This window comes from Bufo gargarizans, chromosome 1 (assembly GCF_014858855.1).
Source record: "Bufo gargarizans isolate SCDJY-AF-19 chromosome 1, ASM1485885v1, whole genome shotgun sequence".
Taxonomy (NCBI): domain Eukaryota; kingdom Metazoa; phylum Chordata; class Amphibia; order Anura; family Bufonidae; genus Bufo; species Bufo gargarizans.
Genome location: NC_058080.1, coordinates 352,946,549 through 352,969,328, shown reverse-complemented (window position 1 = coordinate 352,969,328; position 22,780 = coordinate 352,946,549). Strand labels below are relative to the sequence as shown.

General features: G+C 42.8%; 1 protein-coding gene across 1 annotated transcript; it reads right to left on the bottom strand.

The window, feature by feature from the left end:
* Nucleotides 1–16,685: 16,685 nt before the first annotated feature.
* Nucleotides 16,686–22,348, bottom strand: FAM32A (family with sequence similarity 32 member A). Its single transcript, XM_044282966.1, has 4 exons — nt 22,126–22,348; nt 19,722–19,863; nt 18,255–18,308; nt 16,686–16,852 (listed from the first exon to the last, which is right to left on the bottom strand). Exons 1-4 carry the CDS (start codon nt 22,197–22,199, stop codon nt 16,784–16,786), a joined length of 339 nt encoding a protein of 112 aa, XP_044138901.1. The 5' UTR covers nt 22,200–22,348; the 3' UTR covers nt 16,686–16,783.
* Between the last annotated feature and the right edge of the window lie 432 nt (nt 22,349–22,780).

Here is a 22,780-nt window from a genome sequence, read left to right as displayed (position 1 = left end):
CCAAAACCCATATGGTGTTCCCCTCCTTCTATGTCCTGCCGTTTGGCCAAACAGTAGTTTACGACCACATATGGGGTGTTTCTGCAAACTACAGAATCAGGGCAACCCATTTTGAGTTTTGTTTGGCAGTTAACCCTTGTTTTACTCCTGGAAAAAATTGATTATATTGGAAAATTTTCCCAAAAATAGAAATTTCTAAATTGTTTCTCCATCTGCCATTAACTCTTGTGGAAGACCTAAAGGGTTAATAAAGTTTGAAAAAACTGTTTTGAATACCTTGAGGGGTGTAGTTTCTAGAATGGGGTCATTTTTGGGAGGTTTCTATTATCTAAGCCTCACAATATGACTGCAAACCTGAACTGGTCCATAAAAAGTGGGATTTTGAAGATTTCTGAAAAATTTCAAAATTTGCTTCTAAACTTCTAAGCCTTGTAACATCCCCAAAAAATAAAATATCATTCCCAAAATGCTACACACATGAAGTAGACATATGGGGAATGTAAAGCCATCACAATTTTTGGGGGTATTACTATGTATTACAGAAGTAGAGAAACTGAAACTTTGAAATTTGCTAATTTTTCAAAAAAAATTGTAAAAATTTTATTTTTTTGTGCAAAAAAATTAACTTTTTTGACCCAATTTTAGCAGTGTCATGAAGTACAATATGTGACGAAAAAACAATCTCAGAACGGCCTGGGTAAGTCAAAGCGTTTTAAAGTTATGAGCACTTAAAGGGACACTGGTCAGATTTGCAAAAAATGGCCAAGTCCTTAAGGTGAAATAGGGCTGAGTCCTTAAGGGGTTAAAGGTAAAAAAAAAAAAAAAAAAAAATCACCAGTAAGCAAAAAGGTTGTTCAGTTCAGTGCATAATGTACTTCGCCACATCTTTGGGCGATTTGCGCTTTGCACATTGTCCCATGGGGAAGGAGAGGTTTGTCCTTTAAAGGTAAAAAAAAAAAAAAAAAAAAAAAAAAAAAAAATCACCAGTAAGCAAAAAGGTTGTTCAGTTCAAAAAGTTTAAGTTTATATGTTCTGTTCAAAAGTTAATAAAATTGTTGCGTTGCGGCCTGGTTTTTTCATATATTTTTTTTAACCTTCCAGGTGGACCAACCGAACGACTAGCTGCAGCACTGATGTGCATTCTGACAGAAGCATTGCGCTGCTGTCAGATTACACACAAGTCGGTGTATGCGGCGCTGCAAGACCAGATTTCTCCTCTGCAGTAAAAGATACGTTTGCTGAGGCATATGAGCTGAGGAGGTGGCGGTGTTCTTATGCTTTGGCAAACACTTTGTATATAAAAAAGAAAATCCCGGCAATGATTTATTCATCCACATCGATCGATGTGAATGTAGAAATCTCGTTTGCCAGGGCATATGAGCTAAGTGGGTATGGATGTTGGACGGAGCTCCTATGTCCTGGCAGATGCCTTTCCCCTTTTTTTGGGCAGAGATTTTTTCATCCACATTGACCGATGCGAATGAAGAAATCTGTGCCGTTCATTTTTTTTCTTTCATCCCAGAGGCTGAACGGAAAAAAAAAATCTCATTACCTGTATGCTCAATATAAGGAGAATAGCAGAAACTCCTAATGCTGGCCATACATGTAATGATTGCAGAGACCCTCAAATGCCAGGGCAGTTCAAACACCCCACAAATGACCCCATTTTGGAAAGAAGACACCCCAAGGTATTCCGTGAGGGGCATATTGAGTCCATGAATGATTGAAATTTTTGTCCCAAGTTAGCGGAAAGTGAGACTTTGTGAGAAAAAACAAAAAAAAAATCAATTTCCGCTAACTTATGCCAAAAGAAAAAAATTTCTATGAACTCGCCAGGCCCCTCATTGAATACCTTGGGGTGTCTTCTTTCTAAAGTGAGGTCACATGTGGGGTATTTATACTGCCCTGGCTTTTTAGGGGCCCTAAAGTGTGAGAAGTAGTCTGGGATCCAAATGTCTAAAAATGCCCTCCTAAAAGGAATTTGGGCCGCTTTGCGCATCTAGGCTGCAAAAAAGTGTCACACATGTGGTATCGCCGTACTCAGGAGAAGTTGGAGAATGTGTTTTGGGGTGTCATTTTACATATACCCATGCTGGGTGAGATAAATATCTTGGTCAAATGCCAACTTTGTATAAAAAAATGGGAAAAGTTGTCTTTTGCCAAGATATTTCTCTCACCCAGCATGGGTATATGTAAAATGACACCCCAAAACACATTCCCCAACTTCTCCTGAGTACGGCCCTACCAGATGTGTGACACTTTTTTGCAGCCTAGGTGGTCAAAGGGGCACACATTCCAAAGTGCACCTTTCGGATTTCACCGGTCATTTTTTACAGATTTTGATTGCAAACTTCTTCTCACACATCTCGGCCCCTAGAATGCCAGGGCAGTATAACTACCCCACAAGTGACCCTATTTTGGAAAGAAGACACCCCAAGGTATTTTGTGATGGGCATAGTGAGTTCATGGAAGTTTTTATTTTTTGTCACAAGTTAGTGGAATATGAGACTTTGTAAGAAAAAAAAAAATTCATCATTTTCCGCTAACTTGTGACAAAAAATAAAAAATTCGAGGAACTCGCCATGCCCCTCACGGAATACCTTGGGGTGTCTTCTTTCCAAAATGGGGTCACTTGTGGCGTAGTTATACTGCCCTGGCATTCTAGGGGCCCTAATGTGTGGCAAGTAGTTTGCAATCAAAATGTGTAAAAAATGGCCTGTGAAATCCGAAAGGTGCTCTCTGGAATGTGTGCCCCTTTGCCCACCTTGGCTGCAAAAAAGTGTCACACATCTGGTATCGCCGTACTCAGGAGAAGTTGGGGAATGTGTTTTGGGGTGTCATTTTACATATACCCATGCTGGGTGAGAGAAATATCTTGGCAAAAGACAACTTTTCCCATTTTTTTTTATACAAAGTTGGCATTTGACCAATATATTTTGTGATGAACTCACTATGCCCATTAGTGAATACCTTAGGGTGTCTACTTTCCGAAATGGGGTCATTTGTGGGGTGTTTCTACTGTCTGGGCATTGTAGAACCTCAGGAAACATGACAGGTGCTCAGAAAGTCAGAGCTGCTTCAAAAAGCGGAAATTCACATTTTTGTATCATAGTTTGTAAACGCTATAACTTTTACCCAAACCATTTTTTTTTTAATCAGACATGTAGAACAATAAATTTAGCGAAAAATTTATATATGGATGTCGTTTTTTTTGCAAAATTTTACAACTGAAAGTGAAAAATGTCATTTTTTTGCAAAAAAAACCCGTTAAATTTTGATTAATAACAAAAAAAGTAAAAATGTCAGCAGCAATGAAATACCACCAAATGAAAGCTCTATTAGTGAGAAGAAAAGGAGGTAAAATTCATTTGGGTGGTAAGTTGCATGACCGAGCAATAAACGGTGAAAGTAGTGTAGTGCAGAAGTGTAAAAAGTGGCCTGGTCATTAAGGGGGTTTCAGCTAGCGGAGTTGAAGTGGTTAACAGGGGGAGAAGGAGATATAAAACCGGTCCAGTAGGAAATTTACCTAACCCGCAGGATACTACTTACAATATTCTGGATGAGGGGGTCAGCAACAGCATCTAGCTTGCTCAAAGCCTGGGCCTCCATGATGCAACAGCCTGTAGCTAACATCACTGCGTTTTTAAAGGTCCTACCTTATTGGCCCTGCCCTCATTGCCTCACGGATCCGCCTCCTCTTCCGGGGGACTCATTCCTAAGAAGAATCGACCCCTCATGCGAGGCCTCCAGCATGGATGCGCGCCGCCATCTTCAACGCGTCACTTCCGGTCGCACAGGAAGTGACCTGGACCGCGTCAACAGAGGAGCGATGGAGCCGCTGCTGTGCGCAGAGCTCCACCGGAGAAGCAGCAACAGCGTCCTGGTACTGCGGCCTGCAGCAGAGAAAGGTACCAGGAGAGCTCGGGGACCCCTTCCCAGAGGGGTGCTGGCTTTTTTTTTAGGCCGTGACAGAGGCTGAAGAGGAGAGGCATGAGCCCCCCGACCAGCCTCGGCCTAGTGATGTTCCCTACTTCTAAGCAGGGATTCCTTCTCACTGCTCCTATTCCTGTAGGGACAGGAAGAACACTGGTGGGAAAGCGGGGGAGGGGCCTTTTAACCTCTCACGCTTCCTGTCCCTACAGAGATCCAATAGGACATCCTCCAGTGGGTACTGTCATGGAGGGAGGTCCTGGAAATGTGAATTTCCACATTTTGAAGCAGCTCTGACTTTCTGAGCACCTGTCATGTTTCCTAAGGTTCTACAATGCCCAGACAGTAGAAACACCCCAAAAATGACCCCATTTCGGAAAGTAGACACCCTAAGGTATTCGCTGATGGGCATAGTGAGTTCATAGTAGTTTTTATTTTTTGTCACAAGTTAGCGGAAAATGTTTTTTTTTTTTTTAACAAAGTCTTATATTCCACTAACTTGTGACAAAAAATAAAAACGTCCATGAACTCACTATGCCCATCACGAAATACCTTGGGGTGTCTTCTTTCCAAAATGAGGTCACTTGTGGGGTATTTATACTGCCCTGGCATTTTAGGGGCCCTAATGCGTGAGAAGTAGTTTGAAATCCAAATGTGTAAAAAATGCCCTGTGAAATCCTAAAGGTGCTCTTTACAATTTGGGCCCCTTTGCCCACCTAGGCTGCAAAAAAGTGTCACACATGTGGTATCGCCGTACTCAGAAGTAGGGCAATGTTTTTTGGGGTGTAGCTTTACATATACCCATGCTGGGTGAGAGAAATATCTCTCTAAAAGTCAACTTTTCCCATTTTTTTTTATACAAAGTTTAGAGAGATATTTCCAGTGGATGGCCCATTCTTTTTTATATATGTTTAGGGGGATATTTTTTGCAACAATTTTTGTGTAAATTGTGATGTTTTTATATTTTATTATTTTATGTCAATAAATGCTGTAGTTGTGACCCATATAGTGAGTGCCAGTCGCTTACTTACAAAATTTCATACCAATAGATGCTCCAGAATTGTTATTATATGGGGAATGCAAGTAGTTACTAAAACAGACATGTCAGGAGAGGGGACAGGTCCACTTTAAAGGGTTTTCCAATACCTAGATATTTATGGCCTAACCTTACGGTAGGTAAACAGTATTAGGTGATCGTGCCAGGTGTTAGACCCCCACCTAGTCAGCTGTTTTGGGCAGCTACCGGAACCGTACAGTGGACATGGCCAGAAGCACAAGGTTCTGGCCACTGTACAGCTGCTATGTTTAAATGAATAGGAGCTGAGCCACAATACGCTGGTTCCTTCCATCCATGGCAAAATCTCTGGCAGCAGTAGCAGCTGCCTCCAACAGCTGATCTGTAAGGCTGCCGGATATTGGATCCCCACCAATCTTAGACTGAAGACCTACCCCAAGGATAGGCCATCCATATGCAAGTACTGGAAAACCCCTTTTAAAATGATTTTGGCTATGGGTCCCCTGTAAAGAGCACATGTGCCATGACTGTGAGGATTCTGGCACAGCCTACTGGTCATTCATGGTGGTAACTCTCTGGACCCAAAGACAGATGAGACACACTATTGTACAGGACAGGTTCATGTGACCAGTTTTCAAATCTTGATACATAGGCCACATAGGCATATAAAGTCTACTGCAAACTAACATTTCTAAACATAATAAAATGAATGACTTATACTTTGTTTAAAGGTTAGGAACACTTTGAGACAATTTTTTAAATTATTCATTTACATGTTTTGGGACTAGTATTAGGTTTTTTAAAAAAAAATAAAAAAAGTTCTCCATTCTACAACTCTTTTAAAGTCAAATATTTTTTATTGAAATATCTGGATGAACAGAGATATGTATTTTCATACCCATACATATATGTATATGGTGTAGCTAGGACTGCTCAACACACGCAGGTGAGCGCAGTCTAAGAGGGACAAATAAATGCCCTACAGAGGGCATGAAAGCATAAGACTACAGAGGTATAAAGGTAATACCACAAGTGATGCAGAAATAATATATATAAAATCAAATCTAACAGTAAAGAAAAAACATAAAATTCACATTCACAATTCCTCAGAGTGTACGAAGAGAAACAGGGGGGGGGGGGGAGGGTGTTGAGAAAACATATGAGAGTGAGGATCATCCTCCAACATTTAGCAAGGGAGATCAGGGGGGGAGCATGTAACTAGACGACTTCCACACATTCCACGTTCTTTCATATTTCTTTGTGTTACAGGCTATGGTGTTGGAAGCTGAGGCCATGATTTGTTCATAGAGGCAAGTTTTGTTGACCTTTTGAGTGACTTCCAGACTAGTGGGCGGGTATGGAGATTTCCATTTTGAGGTAATAGCCAACTTGGCTGAGAGGAGGATATGACAAACCACACCCCTGAGTGAATTATGTATATCCATTATATCTATCAGTAACAATCCTAAAGAGGGGGATGGAGAGCACAGGGTTGGCTCTGCATTCGGGAGCTGGGAGATTATGGAGAAAACTTCAACCCAAAAAGGCTTAATTATTGGGCAGTCCCATAGAATGTGAAACAACGTGCCCTTATTACCACAGTTCCTTTAGCATAATGGGGAAACCGATGGGTAAATGATGTGTAGCCTTTCCGGGGTGAAATACCACCTCAAGACGGTCTTTACATATGACTCATATTGTGTTACGCACGTTATGTTCTTTGAAATGTATTTGAAGGCTGATTTCCATTGTAGCGGAGAGAATTCAGACTTTAAATCCGTTTCCCAGGACATCAGCGGTGCAGATTTATGAAAGTTGTCCTTATTACTGAGCTGGGCGTATAAGGGGCGAAGGGTTTTCGGGGATTGAGTAGGCAATGACCATATCTCTAGTATCTGTCTGTTAATGGATGGTAAAGTGGGGTTTTCGGTCAGGAAATGCCTGACCCTAAGATATTTATAAAATTCAGTATTGGGGACCTTAGATGTGCTATGAAGGCATTAAAAGGATCTCAGACCATCAGTCTGAAAAAGTTGGGTAATCTCTGTCAGGTTATATCTTTTCCACGTACTGACACCTAGATCAGGAATAAGATGGTCAAGAGCCGCCCGTGGGGTTGGGTCCGCCTCGACGAGGGGGTCCTTGTTAGTGAGGGAGTGGTAAGTTATCCAGCAATTTAGGGCATTGGAAGCAAGGAAGGACAGTTTTGGCTTAATAAACTTTCCTGATAGCGAGGCTATGAGTAAGGCCTTAAGGTTACCTCCTGCCACCTCTGTGGAGTCAATGTGGGTCCATTGTTTGGAAAAGTCCATTTTCCACCAACTCTCAAGGGAGCCTACTTGTGTCGCTAAATAATAATCATGAATGTTTGGTAGACTGATGCCTCCCATTTGTTTCCTGACTTGTAGGATTTTGGATGCAATTCTAGGCTTTTTGCCGTGCCACAGGAAGGCATTTAGTACCTTGTTACATTGCGAGAAATATGACATAGGGAGTTTGATGGGTAGGACTCTAAACAAATAGAGGAGTTTGGGTAGTGCGAACATTTGAAAGGTAGCCAGTCTACCAATCCAGGACACCTCAAACTTATCATACTGATCAAGTTCTTTTTTAATATTAGATAGCAATGAGGGGTAATTAGCTAGAAAAAGTTTATGAGTCGAGGAGGTAAGGTTGATACCTAAATATTGAATTTGGTTAGGCTGCCAATCTAAGGTGAATTTATCTCGAAGGAGTTGGACCGTTTGGGGGGACAAGTTAATGGGTAGGGCTTGGGATTTAGATGAGTTAAGCTTGTAATAAGATAGTTGGCCAAAATTAGTGATAGTGTCTAGGGCTGAGGACAGGGAGGATGTTGGATCCGTAAGCGTGAGTATTACGTCATCAGCGTACAAGCTTAGTTTATGATCGCGATCTGCTATATTTACGCCTGATACTTTACTCTCCATCCTCAGGGCCTGGGCAAGGGGTTCAATAGATAAAATAAACATTAGGGGAGAGAAGGGGCATCCCTGTCTGGTTCCATTGGAAATGGAAAATGGCTTAGACAGGGACCCGTTTACCCAGACTCTAGCAGATGGATCTTTATATAAGGCCTGGATAGAGGCAAGGATAGGACCCGCAATCCCCATTTTGGACAAAACCGCGAACGAAAAGGACCAGCAAATGCGGTCGAACGCCTTTTCGGCATCTAGTGTGACAAAAAGCGCCGGGGTTTTGTGTTTTTGAATATGGGAGAGAAGATTTAGCACCCTCCTAGAGTTTTCTTGTATTTGGCGGCCTTTGACAAAACCAACCTGGTCAGGATTCACCAATAAAGGAATGAGGGGGGCTAGTCTGGATGACAGGATCCTGGCAAATATTTTTATATCCGTATTAAGGAGGGATATGGGACGGAAATTTTTTGGGTCATCTGTCGGTTTATTAGGTTTTGGTATAGTCACTATCAAGGCTTCGAGCATCTCTTTGGGGAAGGATCCTAGCTCTCTGGCGGATTGGAAAGAGAGTAACAAGTGATTGGAGAGCTGATCAAAGAAGGCTTTATAATAGGAGTTAGATAGGCCATCTGGGCCTGGGGCTTTATGCGGGGGGAGTTTTTTGATAATGGCTCTAAGCTCGTCAATGGTCATTGGGGCGTTGAGAGTCTGTAACTGAGCCGAGGTCAGTTGTGCGAGGCCCAACTTATCCAAAAAGGCTTCGATGTGAGCCGCTTCTGGAGGTGAGGCTCGTCCTTGGGGGGCTAGATTATAAAGGGAGGCGTAAAAGTCCCCCAAAGCATCCGCTATTCCTATTGGAGATATTATCTTCTTCCCCGATGAAGGGTCTAGGAGATAGGGGATCTTAGCTTTAGCCGCTCTTTGTTTTAGGCGCTTAGCCAGTAGGCGTCCCGCCTTGTTATCTTGAGAATAAAATTTGGCCTGCATTCTTTTTAGGCTAAATTCATATTTATGTAGAAGGCACGCGGAGAGTTGGGACCTCAATGATTTGAGACTGTCTGAGTGTATAGGGGAAACCAGGGACTTGTTAAGGGTCTCTACTCTCCGTATCTCATTCAGCAGCTTGTTTATCTTCTCTTTACGTTCCCTCTGAAGTCTACTACCTATTTTAATAAAAACACCCCTTATGAACGCCTTGTGGGCGCATCACAGAGTAGAGGGATTACTGACTGAACCAACATTTAAGCGGAAGAATTCTGTTAATTCGGATTTGAGCTCTTGAGACAATTCAGGGTGGTCTATAACATACGTATTATTTCTCCATGGAGAGTAAGGTTTGGAAACATGAGATTCTTTCAGGAGTAGGGAGACCGGGGCGTGATCTGACCATGTAATCGTGGGTATGGACGATGAGATCGTGTTTGCAATTACTGACCTGCCAGTTAAGAACATGTCAATTCTGGAGTAGGATTGGCAAGCCGGTGAGAAGAAGGAATAGTCTCTTTCAGAACCATGTTGTATCCTCCAGATGTCATACAGGTCTTCCTGTAGGAAGAGGGAATTAATGGCTCCAGGGGTCTCTCTGGAGGGAGTTGTGGTATCTACTTCTGGGTCTAGAATAGTGTTAAAGTCACCGCACCAGATCACATGGCCAGACCGCACCCCACCCACTTTAGCAGCTAGTCGGCGAAAAAAGGAACATTGATATCTGTTGGGGGCATAAATAAAAACCATTGTGTAGTCAACGTTATTAACAGTGCAGACTAAAATGATATACCTGCCATTAGGGTGTATAACTGAAGACTTCAAAGAAAAGGCCACCGATTGGCTTATGGCCACTAGAACTCCTCTTTGTTTCTTGCAAAAGTGTGACTGGTAAATATGAGGGAACCTAGGGTGGTGTATCCTGTGACCATCCGATTGGAGTAAATGAGTTTCTGTGGCGTAAAAGATATCGCATTTCAGCTCACGAATTTCCTTCCACAACATGGATCTCTTAAAAGGGCTATTCAGTCCCTTGACGTTTAAAGCAGCGATTTTTAGAACCATGTTGCAGGAGGGAATGGGAGGTCTGCAAGGCGAGTCATATGTATGGCGAACAAGACAGAATAAATCAGAGTCAGGTCTCTTATCAGAGTGATCCTACCCCCTCGACCCGTCGGAATACTTTCAAATAGCAAATATAGAGGAATTGTGAAAGAACAACAAAAATTTGGCATAGGGAATAAACAGAAAAGAAAGATAAAACTATAACAATGATGCGGTCTACGCCTGGTCGGGACAGTCTGCCGTTCCGGGCCTTTCGTTGGAATGGCAGGAGGATCCTTAATGGAGATGTTCCACCCCTCCAGTAACTTTTTTCCTGAGTCCAGGGAGAGCACTGCGTGCAGAGTTCCTTGGTGCTGAATCAGAACTTTAGTGGGGAAGCCCCAACGGTAAGGTATATTATGATCGCGTAAGGCCGCAGTGAAGGGGGCCAATGCTCTCCTCTGTTGAAGGGTTGGAGCAGACAAATCAGCAAAGATTTTGATCCCTTCGTATGGGGCAGGTAACGGACCCATCTTCCTAGCCGCAGTCATCAGTAGTTCCTTTACATGGAAAAAATGGACCCTAGCTAGGACGTCCCTAGGAACCGAATCGGGAAGATGTTTAGGCCGGGCCACTCTGTGTGCCCTATCTAGAGTGAGATCTTTATCATTCATGTTTATCAGAAGCGACCTCATTAGGTCAAGAATGTAGGCCTCCAGCTCCTTGGGCGGGATATCCTCAGGTATGCCCCTCAGCTTGATGTTATTACGGCGGGACCTGTCCTCCAGGTCCACCACCTTGTTTTTGAGCCTCTCCACTTCAGCTGTAAGCTCTTCATGCGCATCTACAAGCTGGTTATGCGATGCGGCAAAATCCCCCATTTTAGATTCAACATGAGTGATCCGCTTGTCCGCCTCAGTGATGGAGGCGTGCAGGGGAGATAGCAAGGCCGCTATTTCCGTATGCATAGAGCGACTGAACGCTACCAACATTTCTTTTATCATACTGCCAGTCGCTAGATCATCTGTAGTGGGGTAGTCTACTAGGGACAGAGCGCTCCGGTCACTCACCCCTGCAGGTCCTTGTGCGTCTTCATGTAGCCGCGGTCTCTGCTTCTGCGGGCTTTGGCAGGGGGAGATGTCTGTATGTTCCCGGGAGCCGGGAGGATCACTCCGGTCAGGTAAGCGCGTCTCAGGTCGGGGTGAGGGGGACTCGACCACTGGAGAAGAGTGGGAGGAGGAGGGTTGAGAGGCTTGTGGGCTTCTCCGCTGTGCTGGAGTAGACGTAGGAGAGATTTGCTCTGCAGATCGCGAGGAGCGCGTGGAGGCCGGTGAGCCGGCGCCATCTTGGTCTTTTATTCTCTCCACGAAAAAATCCAGCTTTCCCTGTTTCTTGACTGATCTCGACCCTCTAACCATCTTGGGTATAAAGAGGGGAATCTTTGTGTGGGTTTCAGTCTGGGAATACCAGTGTCAGCTTGCTGTAGCTTGGTAGTCGCTGTATAGGGCTCGGGACCTCACTGCTCAAGCGGCCATCTCTCCCGGCTGGCAAACCACGCCCCCCATTCTACAGCTCTTATATTTCACACTATATAGCAGCTGCTGGATGCTGTTCTGTGATAAATCTGTCATATTAGCTGTATGATGGCTTGTTCTCCTGAACCCCTCTAAGCTCTGCTAAACTTTCTTCTAGGTGGATTTATGCCCAAATCCAGGCTGCACTTTCATTTGGTTGTAAAGCAGCATAGAAGAGAGTTTAGCGTTCAGCAAAGTTAAGGGGGATGCCAGAGATCCATCAGACGGTGAGGCTGGTGGATTTATCACAAAACATATATAGTGTCAAATATATAGGCACTATAGAAGCCAAATTGTACAACACAGGTTAATAAAAGCCTATTACAAAAATGTCTACCAGTGCCAAATACTCAAATGAATTAACTAATTAGTTTAGAAGACGGGGGTATCACAGTGAAACCGTAAATTCTAAAACATGACTTTTAATATATTCAATTAAAATATTTTGACCCTTTTGATACATAAATAAACAATAAACAAAAACCAAAAATTAAAGCATAAGCTACAAATCACTTGTTTCCAATACGGAGGAGAACAAGTGGATAGTCTATAGGGAAAATCACCCTAGTGTTGCCCTTTAAATGTTAAGGCCCTGCCTATAAACGGAATGGCCGCCCTGGTAAGGGCGATCCCGTGTCTCGTGCCTCCTATATACCCCTGCAGGACCCTATTACGGGTGGCGGGTGGAGCTAGTCCTAATGGAAGGCTGTTGCTGATCTACAGGTTGCCAAAAACAAAAAAGGGTTAATTAGAATAGAGGAACACCCAAAACCCATATAATGGGAGTAGAATTTAGAAAAAGCAGTAGATAGTTATGACTGAAAAAGACGTCCCGACGCGTTTCGCCCAGTTGATGTTGGGCTCCTCAGGGGACCAAAAATCAAAGAAATGCAGAGTGTCCAAAACCACAGATAAACAATCAAAAAAACAACACAGATGACACATATGTGACCACAATAGGTGTAGCTTAAACTTAAGGTCACCAATTGTATCTAGATGTCTATAAATATATAAGACCCCTAGTCCTTGATATAGGATACTATTTGGGTCTTAGTGTATCAGACTCCAGCTATATGAAGAGAAAGTAATATAGGAATGGTAATATTGATCCAATCGTCAGGTTATTACCATATCATCATAATACGCCCTCCCACTTCGAGGGCGTGTAAAAATCAACATACTGTACAGTAGACAGTCAGTACACAATGGCCGCCACAATCTCTGTAGAGAGAATATATATATATATAATACAGTAGAACCAATGGTCTGAAATGTCTATTCTCTGATGATACAGAGGTACTTGCGTATCCAGGTAGGTCACCAACGCTGTTCAGTCACTGTGGAAGATGTCCACATAGATAGGAAACTGTAGGTGCTATGGCTCGAATGTCCCGGCGTGACCGCTGTCTGGATGGAGACGCAGCCGCGACTAAAGAAACGCCAGCTGCGCTATTTAAGCCCAGCTTCCGGGTGTGACGTCAGATCACGTGATCGCGTTGCGGTCACGTGACCTATACTGGCGTCCTGGATACAGGGCCCATAGCTGCCGGGTGTGACGTCAGATCACGTGATCGTGTGTTGCGGTCACGTGACCTATAGTGGCGTCCTGGATACCGGGCCTATGTTATCTCTTAACCGCTCATCTGGGGCGGCTGCTCCGAGATCATGTTATGTTCGCCGTCTTGAGGTAGTCAGATGTTTGTATAGTGACGTGCTGATGAACTAAAACGTATATAGGGGTAGGTATCCAGACAAATTAGATATCGTGGCTGAGCTTAGGGCAAGTTATGATGTTTACAAGTTGTAGGGCATATAGATGGCCAATTTAATCTCATTCACATTATATGGTGAGCTTGTTCTTATATTTAAAAAATTCTGGAGCCGATTAGTTTGTCAGGTCAATAGGTAGATTAATTGAATTATCAGATATTGATGAGTATAGAGAGAATCAGTCTCTATATATTTAACTGGCGTAATACCACTGGTGTAACAGTCACCATTGCTCAGATATATTGATGGTCAACTCATAAAAAACACGCAAAGTCGATATGTTCATTGAGTCCAGATGGTGTAGTAGTGTTAAGCCTAAAGATCCATTTGGACTCTTTTTGTTTTAAGAGCTTGTCTACGTCCCCTTTTCTAGTTGTAGGTTTTAATACCTCGATTACCGCGAATCGAACTGCCTCAGCAGAGCCAGCATGTTTAATTAAAACATGGCGGGCAAGTGGTTTGTCACGTTTATTGCGAATATCCCCAATGTGCTCCAGGACCCTTATTTTGAAAGGTCTTTTTGTCTTGCCTATATATTTAAGGCCACAGATGCACGTGGCCATATAGATTACACCCATGGTGTTGCAATTGGCAAAGCTAAAGACCCGGAATGTTCTATCCTCAGAGCTGTTTTGAAACGTGTTACCTGGGGATAAAAAGTTGCACGCTTTGCACCTACCACATCTAAATGTGCCCACTTGTCTATTCATTAGCCATGTATTTGATGTCGGGGGATCAAAGTGGCTATGGACCAACGTGTCCCCTATGCTGCGGCCTCGTCTAAATGTAATGGACGGGTTTTCGGGTAGAACTCCCGTCAGGTCTGAATCTGTTTTAATTAGGGACCAGTATCGGGTAAGAATGTCACGGACCTGTTGGGATTCCGAGTCATAGGTACCAATTATACGGATGGGAGTCCATGAAACTATTCCATCGTTTCAAAGAAAGGGGCTACCCTAATCAATGTCTCTATGAGGCCTGGAACTGGGCCAAATCAAAGGATCGTTCCTCCCTCCTACAGACGTCTAAAAAGGAAGTGACGAGTACTCCAGGGCCAATCCGTATAATTGGTACCTATGACTCGGAATCCCAACAGGTCCGTGACATTCTTACCCGATACTGGTCCCTAATTAAAACAGATTCAGACCTGACGGGAGTTCTACCCGAAAACCCGTCCATTACATTTAGACGAGGCCGCAGCATAGGGGACACGTTGGTCCATAGCCACTTTGATCCCCCGACATCAAATACATGGCTAATGAATAGACAAGTGGGCACATTTAGATGTGGTAGGTGCAAAGCGTGCAACTTTTTATCCCCAGGTAACACGTTTCAAAACAGCTCTGAGGATAGAACATTCCGGGTCTTTAGCTTTGCCAATTGCAACACCATGGGTGTAATCTATATGGCCACGTGCATCTGTGGCCTTAAATATATAGGCAAGACAAAAAGACCTTTCAAAATAAGGGTCCTGGAGCACATTGGGGATATTCGCAATAAACGTGACAAACCACTTGCCCGCCATGTTTTAATTAAACATGCTGGCTCTGCTGAGGCAGTTCGATTCGCGGTAATCGAGGTATTAAAACCTACAACTAGAAAAGGGGACGTAGACAAGCTCTTAAAACAAAAAGAGTCCAAATGGATCTTTAGGCTTAACACTACTACACCATCTGGACTCAATGAACATATCGACTTTGCGTGTTTTTTATGAGTTGACCATCAATATATCTGAGCAATGGTGACTGTTACACCAGTGGTATTACGCCAGTTAAATATATAGAGACTGATTCTCTCTATACTCATCAATATCTGATAATTCAATTAATCTACCTATTGACCTGACAAACTAATCGGCTCCAGAATTTTTTAAATATAAGAACAAGCTCACCATATAATGTGAATGAGATTAAATTGGCCATCTATATGCCCTACAACTTGTAAACATCATAACTTGCCCTAAGCTCAGCCACGATATCTAATTTGTCTGGATACCTACCCCTATATACGTTTTAGTTCATCAGCACGTCACTATACAAACATCTGACTACCTCAAGACGGCGAACATAACATGATCTCGGAGCAGCCGCCCCAGATGAGCGGTTAAGAGATAACATAGGCCCGGTATCCAGGACGCCACTATAGGTCACGTGACCGCAACACACGATCACGTGATCTGACGTCACACCCGGCAGCTATGGGCCCTGTATCCAGGACGCCAGTATAGGTCACGTGACCGCAACGCGATCACGTGATCTGACGTCACACCCGGAAGCTGGGCTTAAATAGCGCAGCTGGCGTTTCTTTAGTCGCGGCTGCGTCTCCATCCAGACAGCGGTCACGCCGGGACATTCGAGCCATAGCACCTACAGTTTCCTATCTATGTGGACATCTTCCACAGTGACTGAACAGCGTTGGTGACCTACCTGGATACGCAAGTACCTCTGTATCATCAGAGAATAGACATTTCAGACCATTGGTTCTACTGTATTATATATATATATATTCTCTCTACAGAGATTGTGGCGGCCATTGTGTACTGACTGTCTACTGTACAGTATGTTGATTTTTACACGCCCTCGAAGTGGGAGGGCGTATTATGATGATATGGTAATAACCTGACGATTGGATCAATATTACCATTCCTATATTACTTTCTCTTCATATAGCTGGAGTCTGATACACTAAGACCCAAATAGTATCCTATATCAAGGACTAGGGGTCTTATATATTTATAGACATCTAGATACAATTGGTGACCTTAAGTTTAAGCTACACCTATTGTGGTCACATATGTGTCATCTGTGTTGTTTTTTTGATTGTTTATCTGTGGTTTTGGACACTCTGCATTTCTTTGATTTTTGGTCCCCTGAGGAGCCCAACATCAACTGGGCGAAACGCGTCGGGACGTCTTTTTCAGTCATAACTATCTACTGCTTTTTCTAAATTCTACTCCCATTATATGGGTTTTGGGTGTTCCTCTATTCTAATTAACCCTTTTTTGTTTTTGGCAACCTGTAGATCAGCAACAGCCTTCCATTAGGACTAGCTCCACCCGCCACCCGTAATAGGGTCCTGCAGGGGTATATAGGAGGCACGGGATCGCCCTTACCAGGGCGGCCATTCCGTTTATAGGCAGGGCCTTAACATTTAAAGGGCAACACTAGGGTGATTTTCCCTATAGACTATCCACTTGTTCTCCTCCGTATTGGAAACAAGTGATTTGTAGCTTATGCTTTAATTTTTGGTTTTTGTTTATTGTTTATTTATGTATCAAAAGGGTCAAAATATTTTAATTGAATATATTAAAAGTCATGTTTTAGAATTTACGGTTTCACTGTGATACCCCCGTATGTTATGACCTAATTCTATTATAATCCCATGAACAGGGTTATGTTCAGTCTGTGAATTCCTAGTTTAGAAGACGAACAGTTGTTCACAAGTTTTTTTTAATGACACACACCAAGTTTAAAAAAAAAATATATATATTATGTCATGAATGTATCATGTCCATGAAGGTATAAATAGGATTATTTGGTCCAGCTGACTTTAGGAATGTCATAATGTTCAGTAAGGGTGTCCAAATGTCGATTAAAATCCTGAAAAAAACAAAGACAAAACATTAACAGTAGTCTGTCAGAATTAAAGTGTCACTAACTTAAAAAATAAAAATAACTTTTGATATATGCCTATGTGTCAGACTTATTTAAAAAAATGCTCTGTCATAGCACTCTCTCCAGTTTGTGTCACCGCATTCAAAGATGACAGTTTTATGTTTTTTTGTTTAGGGATGAGCTGTAGTCTATAGGTACAATTTTGGGGTACATACAATCTTTTGATCGCTCTTCATTCCTTTTTAGTAGGCAGGATGAATTAAATAAAAAAATAAAAAATGCAAACCTGGTATTGTTTTATTAGGGATATTATGGTGTTCACTGTGCGGTATAAATGATAGAAATGTATTGTAGGGTAGGGCTTATGTGACATTTTGTTTAGTTTTTTTACTATGTATTGGAGAGTGGATGAACAATTTTTTTTATTTATTTTTTATGGCTGTTTACCATGCAGAATAAGTAACATGATAGTTAAAGGGGTTATCCAAGACTAGAAAATGCCCCCCCATACGCTGGGCCCCTCGCAATGAATATACTTACCCCGCTCTGCTGTTTCTCCCCATGCACGGATAAAAACATCCAGTGTCGGGGGTAGAACTGCCAATGGCAGGCGGGGATGAGCCTCCATAGCGTCACCCGCAATTCTAGGGAGGCTCGTCCTCGTTAACGCCTACCATTGGCTTCTCCCAACCCCGCAAACCCAGGATGTTTTTATCCGCACATGGGGAGAAGCTGCAGCGCTTGTGCGGGGTCTAGGAGCGACGCAGGGATCGGGGAGCCAGGTAAGTATATTTATTGTGAGGGGCCCAGTATGAAAGAGCATTTTATAGTCTTGGATAACCCCTTTAAATAGCACCGGTAATTTATTATCATATGAGAATAAATATAAAAATTACTGATGTGAGCTCAGTGTCCTGTATACTATTCATCCACTACTGTGGCTTATGAGTATAGTCTAAGGTGACGAGAGTCTTTTTTTCTTCTTCTTCTAGTCCCAGAAGGGGACTTGAACATGAGATTGTTTGATTAATCACTGCAATACTTATATAGGGTATGGAGGCGAATCATGCCTGTCATGTTACACTGACAGCCTCTCAGACACTGCCCCTAGAACGGTTTAATAAGCTTACATACATGGCAGACAGAGAGGACACTGTTAGGCACCTGGCTACCTTAGAGACCAAGGGTGACACCTCTTAGATGTCGAGGCCACTATGTAATGTGATGCCCTTGATAAAGTCGCATGGCAAAACCGGTTGGGTATTATGGATTTTATATGCTGAACCTGAAGTTTTTATCTTGCAAGTAGACTCTGAGCATGTGAAATAAAGTGGTCATAATGTGACTCGACTGTGTACATATTCAATTGCATTAAAATATTACTTGCCTCAACTCTCTGTTTATGTGTTTTTGAAGCCTTCTTTAAAATTCTTTCCATTTGCTAAAAAAATTAAAATATAAGCATTATTTGAACACAATGTAAACAAACTGTAATCACAGTGCAAATCATATGCTGAGACAAGGGTCGTCAATAGTGAAGGGTCAAAACCAGAAAACTAGGGGTGAAAAAAATATCTTTATTGTTCTCATTTTCACTTAAATTAATAAGAACAGTTTGGGGAGCTGACATTTATTAACATCTCACCTCAAAATAGATCTGTGAGCTTAAGGGCTCATTCAGACAACCATATACTTGTGTCTGCATCCATTACGCAATTTTACAGAACAGATGCAGGCCCATTAATTTCAATGGGGACCCAAAAGATGCAGAGAGCACATTGTGTACTTCCGTTCCGTGGCCCCGCAAAAAAGATGGAGCATGTCCTATTCTTGTCCGGAATTGTGGACAAGAATAGGTACTTTTATCATAGGACTGGCCGTTCTGCAAAAATCAGACCGCAAAACAGATACAGTTGTTAAAAGGAGCCCTTTAAGGGGTATTCTGTCAACAATGTTCTCCTCAATATACTAGATATGGAATAACTAATAGATCATGAAAGTCTGACCGCTAAATAGCGCTCCTGTGCCCCAGTACTGAGGGAGCAGAAGACTAAGCATGCGACCTAATGCTCCATTCATTCTCTATGGGAGTTCTGTAAATAGATGAGCATTTTACTGTGGTATCTCCAGCAGTCCCAGAGAATGAATGGAATGACAGGGCGCATGCTCCATCAGTATGGGGGAACAGGACCCTTACCAATCAGTTAGTAACTTCTATCCAGTGCATAGGGTATAACATAAGTTAAAGGAATAGCACTTTAAATGGGTTAGCCAATTTCTCAAACAGACCCCCATATACCAGGCCCCTCACAGGTAATATACTTACCCCGCTTCCCTTCTGATCCCCGCACCGCCGCTTCTCCCTGTACACAGATGAAAATATCCGGTGTCAGGGGAGGAGAAGCCAATGGCAGACGGGTATGGGCCTCCCTAGCATCCCCCCCCCATCCGTGTACAGGGAGAAGCAGCGGCGGGAACAGGGTAAGTATATTACCTGTGATGGGAACAGCCATGTGGAGTTAACCGGATCTGGCACTGCTGGATTCAACAAATCCCTACTGACTATAATGGGATCCAGACGCTTTCTGTCATAAATGTATGCAACAGTTTTTGTCTGGTCGGATCTTCTCTAAAGGAGATGTGAACGCAGCTTTGCTTGGAGTAGCAAGTCTAGTTCTGATTTAGTCACTTTAAACACATTATTACTGGGGATATTCACTAGGACCATTGACAGGAAAGGTAATCATGCAACATGAAAGTTTCTAAACTGTGGATTTAATCATTTCAAGCTCCCATCACAATTTCCAAAATCGGAGATTATTGACTCCAGGAACTGAACTGTAATTTTACTTACTCTTTTCTCCTGCATCTTTTCAAATGCAATCTGTGCTGGCGTTCTTTTATCTAAAGCTGGCTTCTTCTTTTCCTCTTCATTTTTTGTGTTGGTCAAAATCTGTTGCATCATCTTATTTTTATCTTTATCTTTCTTTTTCTTCCTGAAACACAAAATGGTATATTACAAATAATGACTACAAAGAGTAAAGAAAATCTAAGAACCAAGTACATGTTGTACAGGTAAACAGACAGAGGAAAGATATAAAATAATTAGTTTTATAACTGAAGACCTATCTGATCGGTGGGGTCCTGCACCCGGGACCTCTGCTGATCAGCTGTTTGAGAAGGCACCATCGCTCACAGTAGTACCACTGCCTTCTGACTACATGTTTATCTCGCATTGGGCTGAGCGCGATACAAAGCACAGCATACCGCTATGCAGAAAGAAGGCTGTGACACTCAAGACAAAACAGCATGGTTAGCTTTCTTGTCTGGTAAAATGTCAGGTTTTCTAATGGAAACCAGATCCCATAATAATCAAGTAGTCTTCATCTACATCAATTTGGCAGAAACACCGCTGCCATTATTTTCACTGTTCCGTTCCTGTAATGGAGTCAAACAATGGCAATAAAAACGCTGATGTGAACCCAGCCTTACCCCTCTGCTGGGATCATGTAATTACAGAGAAAGATGAAGCTATACAGCCCGAGATATAGCCTTTAGGAGCAAGGAGGTATCTTATAACTCCTTGGCCAAATAAGGAATAAGTCACAAAGGAGTAAATTGCGGTCCGCAATGCACGGGCACCGTCTGTGGGGCAAGCGAATGGGGATCGCAGATCAATTCACTTGAATGGGTCCGCAATCCTTCCGACCCGCAAAAAGATAGCGCAAGTTCTATCTTTTTGCTGTGCTGAAGCACGGAACGGGACCCCAGAAAGCACTCTGTAGTGTTCCGTTCCGCATCTCCAGATTTCTGGACCCATTGAAATGAATGGGTCCGCATCAGTGATGCAAAATAGCCACAGAACGGTGCCCGTGTATTGCGTATCAGCAAATGCAGTCCGCAATACGGCAACGGGCTTCACACATATGTGTGAACGAACCCTTAGGCTGGGCCGTCACCTTTTCATGGGTCCTCGTGCACCAGAGAGCAGGGCTCGGCTCTCACATGAGAGCCACACTCCTGATAATCTATGCAGTTTACACCCTTACATGCCACAGGCAATGACGCCCACCACATGTAAGCAGTGACAGAGGGTGTGGACTCCCTCTGTCTCCCATCGGCACCGCTCAAATGTGATTTCTGGGTGCCGATGTGTGTAAAGGCTGGCTGGGGTCTAGTATAGGCCCCAAGCCAGCCTTGAGTGTTTTTCAGAAGGCTGTGCCTCTCTGGCGCAGACTGCTGGTGAATGTCAGTACAGCACTGACATTAAAATGCAATGCACATTTGAAATAGTGCATTGTATTTTAAAAGCAATCAACAGATTGCCTGTTATAGTACCCTTGTGGGACTATTAAGTGGTTAAAAAAATAAAAAAAAATTCCATTGAAAATAAAAAAATTATAATCTCCCTACATGTCTGGGATCACTATACCTATAATGACCTGCACAGTGAACACCATAAAATTTATTTTAAAAAAATGGCACAATCGATAATTGTCACCACGCCACCAATTTTTTTAAAAAAATTTATAACGAGTGATAAAGTGGAATTTACCACAAAATTATACTAATGAAAACTACAAGTCATCCTGTAAAAATCAAGCCCTCACACAACTCCATAGAAAGAAAATTAAAACGGTTATGGGTCTTGGGAAGCAGCGATGCAAAAATATTTTCCACCTTTTTTTTATAAAACAATTATAAAATGTAAAAAATAGTAAAACGTAAAATAATAAAATAATGTGTTTGGTATCGCTGTAATCGTATTGACCTGGAAAATAAAGATGTTATTTATACAGAAAAATTAACGCCACAAAATGTATAACGTAAAAACACTGTGGCAATATTGCTGTTTTTCCATCTCCCTCACAGAAAAAGTTAATAAAATTAGTAAGTGATGTGTACCCCACAATGGCGCTATTTAAAAGTACAACTTGACCTGTAAAATACAAGCCCTCATACGGCCAAGTAGACAGAAAAATAAAAGCTATAGCTCTTAGAAGACGTCGATAAAAAAGGTCAGTAAGTTAAGTGGCGGCACCAGCCTCCTACTGGTAACACTGGCAAGGCTGGGGGTCAGTATGCCTGGTATAGAAGAGCGCATGCACAAGAATTACCAGTGGAATGTGCATATGAAACCACAGTGTGTGAACAGGACCTAATGCCAGGTCCTGGTGATCACACATAGTCGGCACAAGCCCCCTGATACATAGTGTGATGATCTCCTGACAGAAGATAGAATCCTTTTCTTCCCTTACTTTTTCCCCTCACTGATACCCCCGATTCCTTTGAGTCGCAGGGCCCCCTTCTGAGCGCTCTCATACGCCGACATCTCGCTGGAACCTCAGCTTCTCCTACTCTAGTCACTTCGCAACAACGGGTAAAGGCTAAATCCCATGAACGGGAAGGACCTTCCGAGTCCGACGTCAACAACCGGTAATTCCCCCTCTCCGGAAGAGCCGTCAGAGAGTCACGTGATATCACACAGTCACGTGTTACAAGCTGGCTGTGACGTAACGAGGTAGGGTTTCAGTGATCATTTCACAAAATGGCGCTTTTAGAAAACCGGAAGTAATTGTAAAAAAAAACAACACGCACAGAAACGTGGCGAGGACGTACTGAGCGCATGTGACCTGCGCGTGCTATGAGCCCTGCGCTGGGAATGACATCTTGTGGCAGAGGCTTGAACAGCAGTTTATTATTTGTACAGTTAGGCTATCTAGGTCTTACCTCCCACATTATGAATACGCAGAGGGACAATATGTGGGGCGCACACACAGACGTTTTTTATACTAGACCACTCCTCTAAATCTGCCCAAAGCCGAATTATTGGCTCCGTCACAACTGCAGCAAAGATCGGTTAGTTGAGTATAGAGTTGCCACGTTTACCAACGAAAATACGGCCAAGTTAGT

Coding starts and splice junctions, on each gene's coding strand:
- FAM32A (XM_044282966.1), bottom strand. CDS start 22,199: ATGTCGGCGTATGAGAGCGCTCAGAAGGGGGCCCTGCGACTCAAAGGA. Junction 19,864..22,125: donor GGTATCAGTGAGGGGAAAAA/GTAAGGGAAGAA, acceptor TTTGTGTTTCAG/GAAGAAAAAGAAAGATAAAG. Junction 18,309..19,721: donor AAAAGATGCAGGAGAAAAGA/GTAAGTAAAATT, acceptor TAATTTTTTTAG/CAAATGGAAAGAATTTTAAA.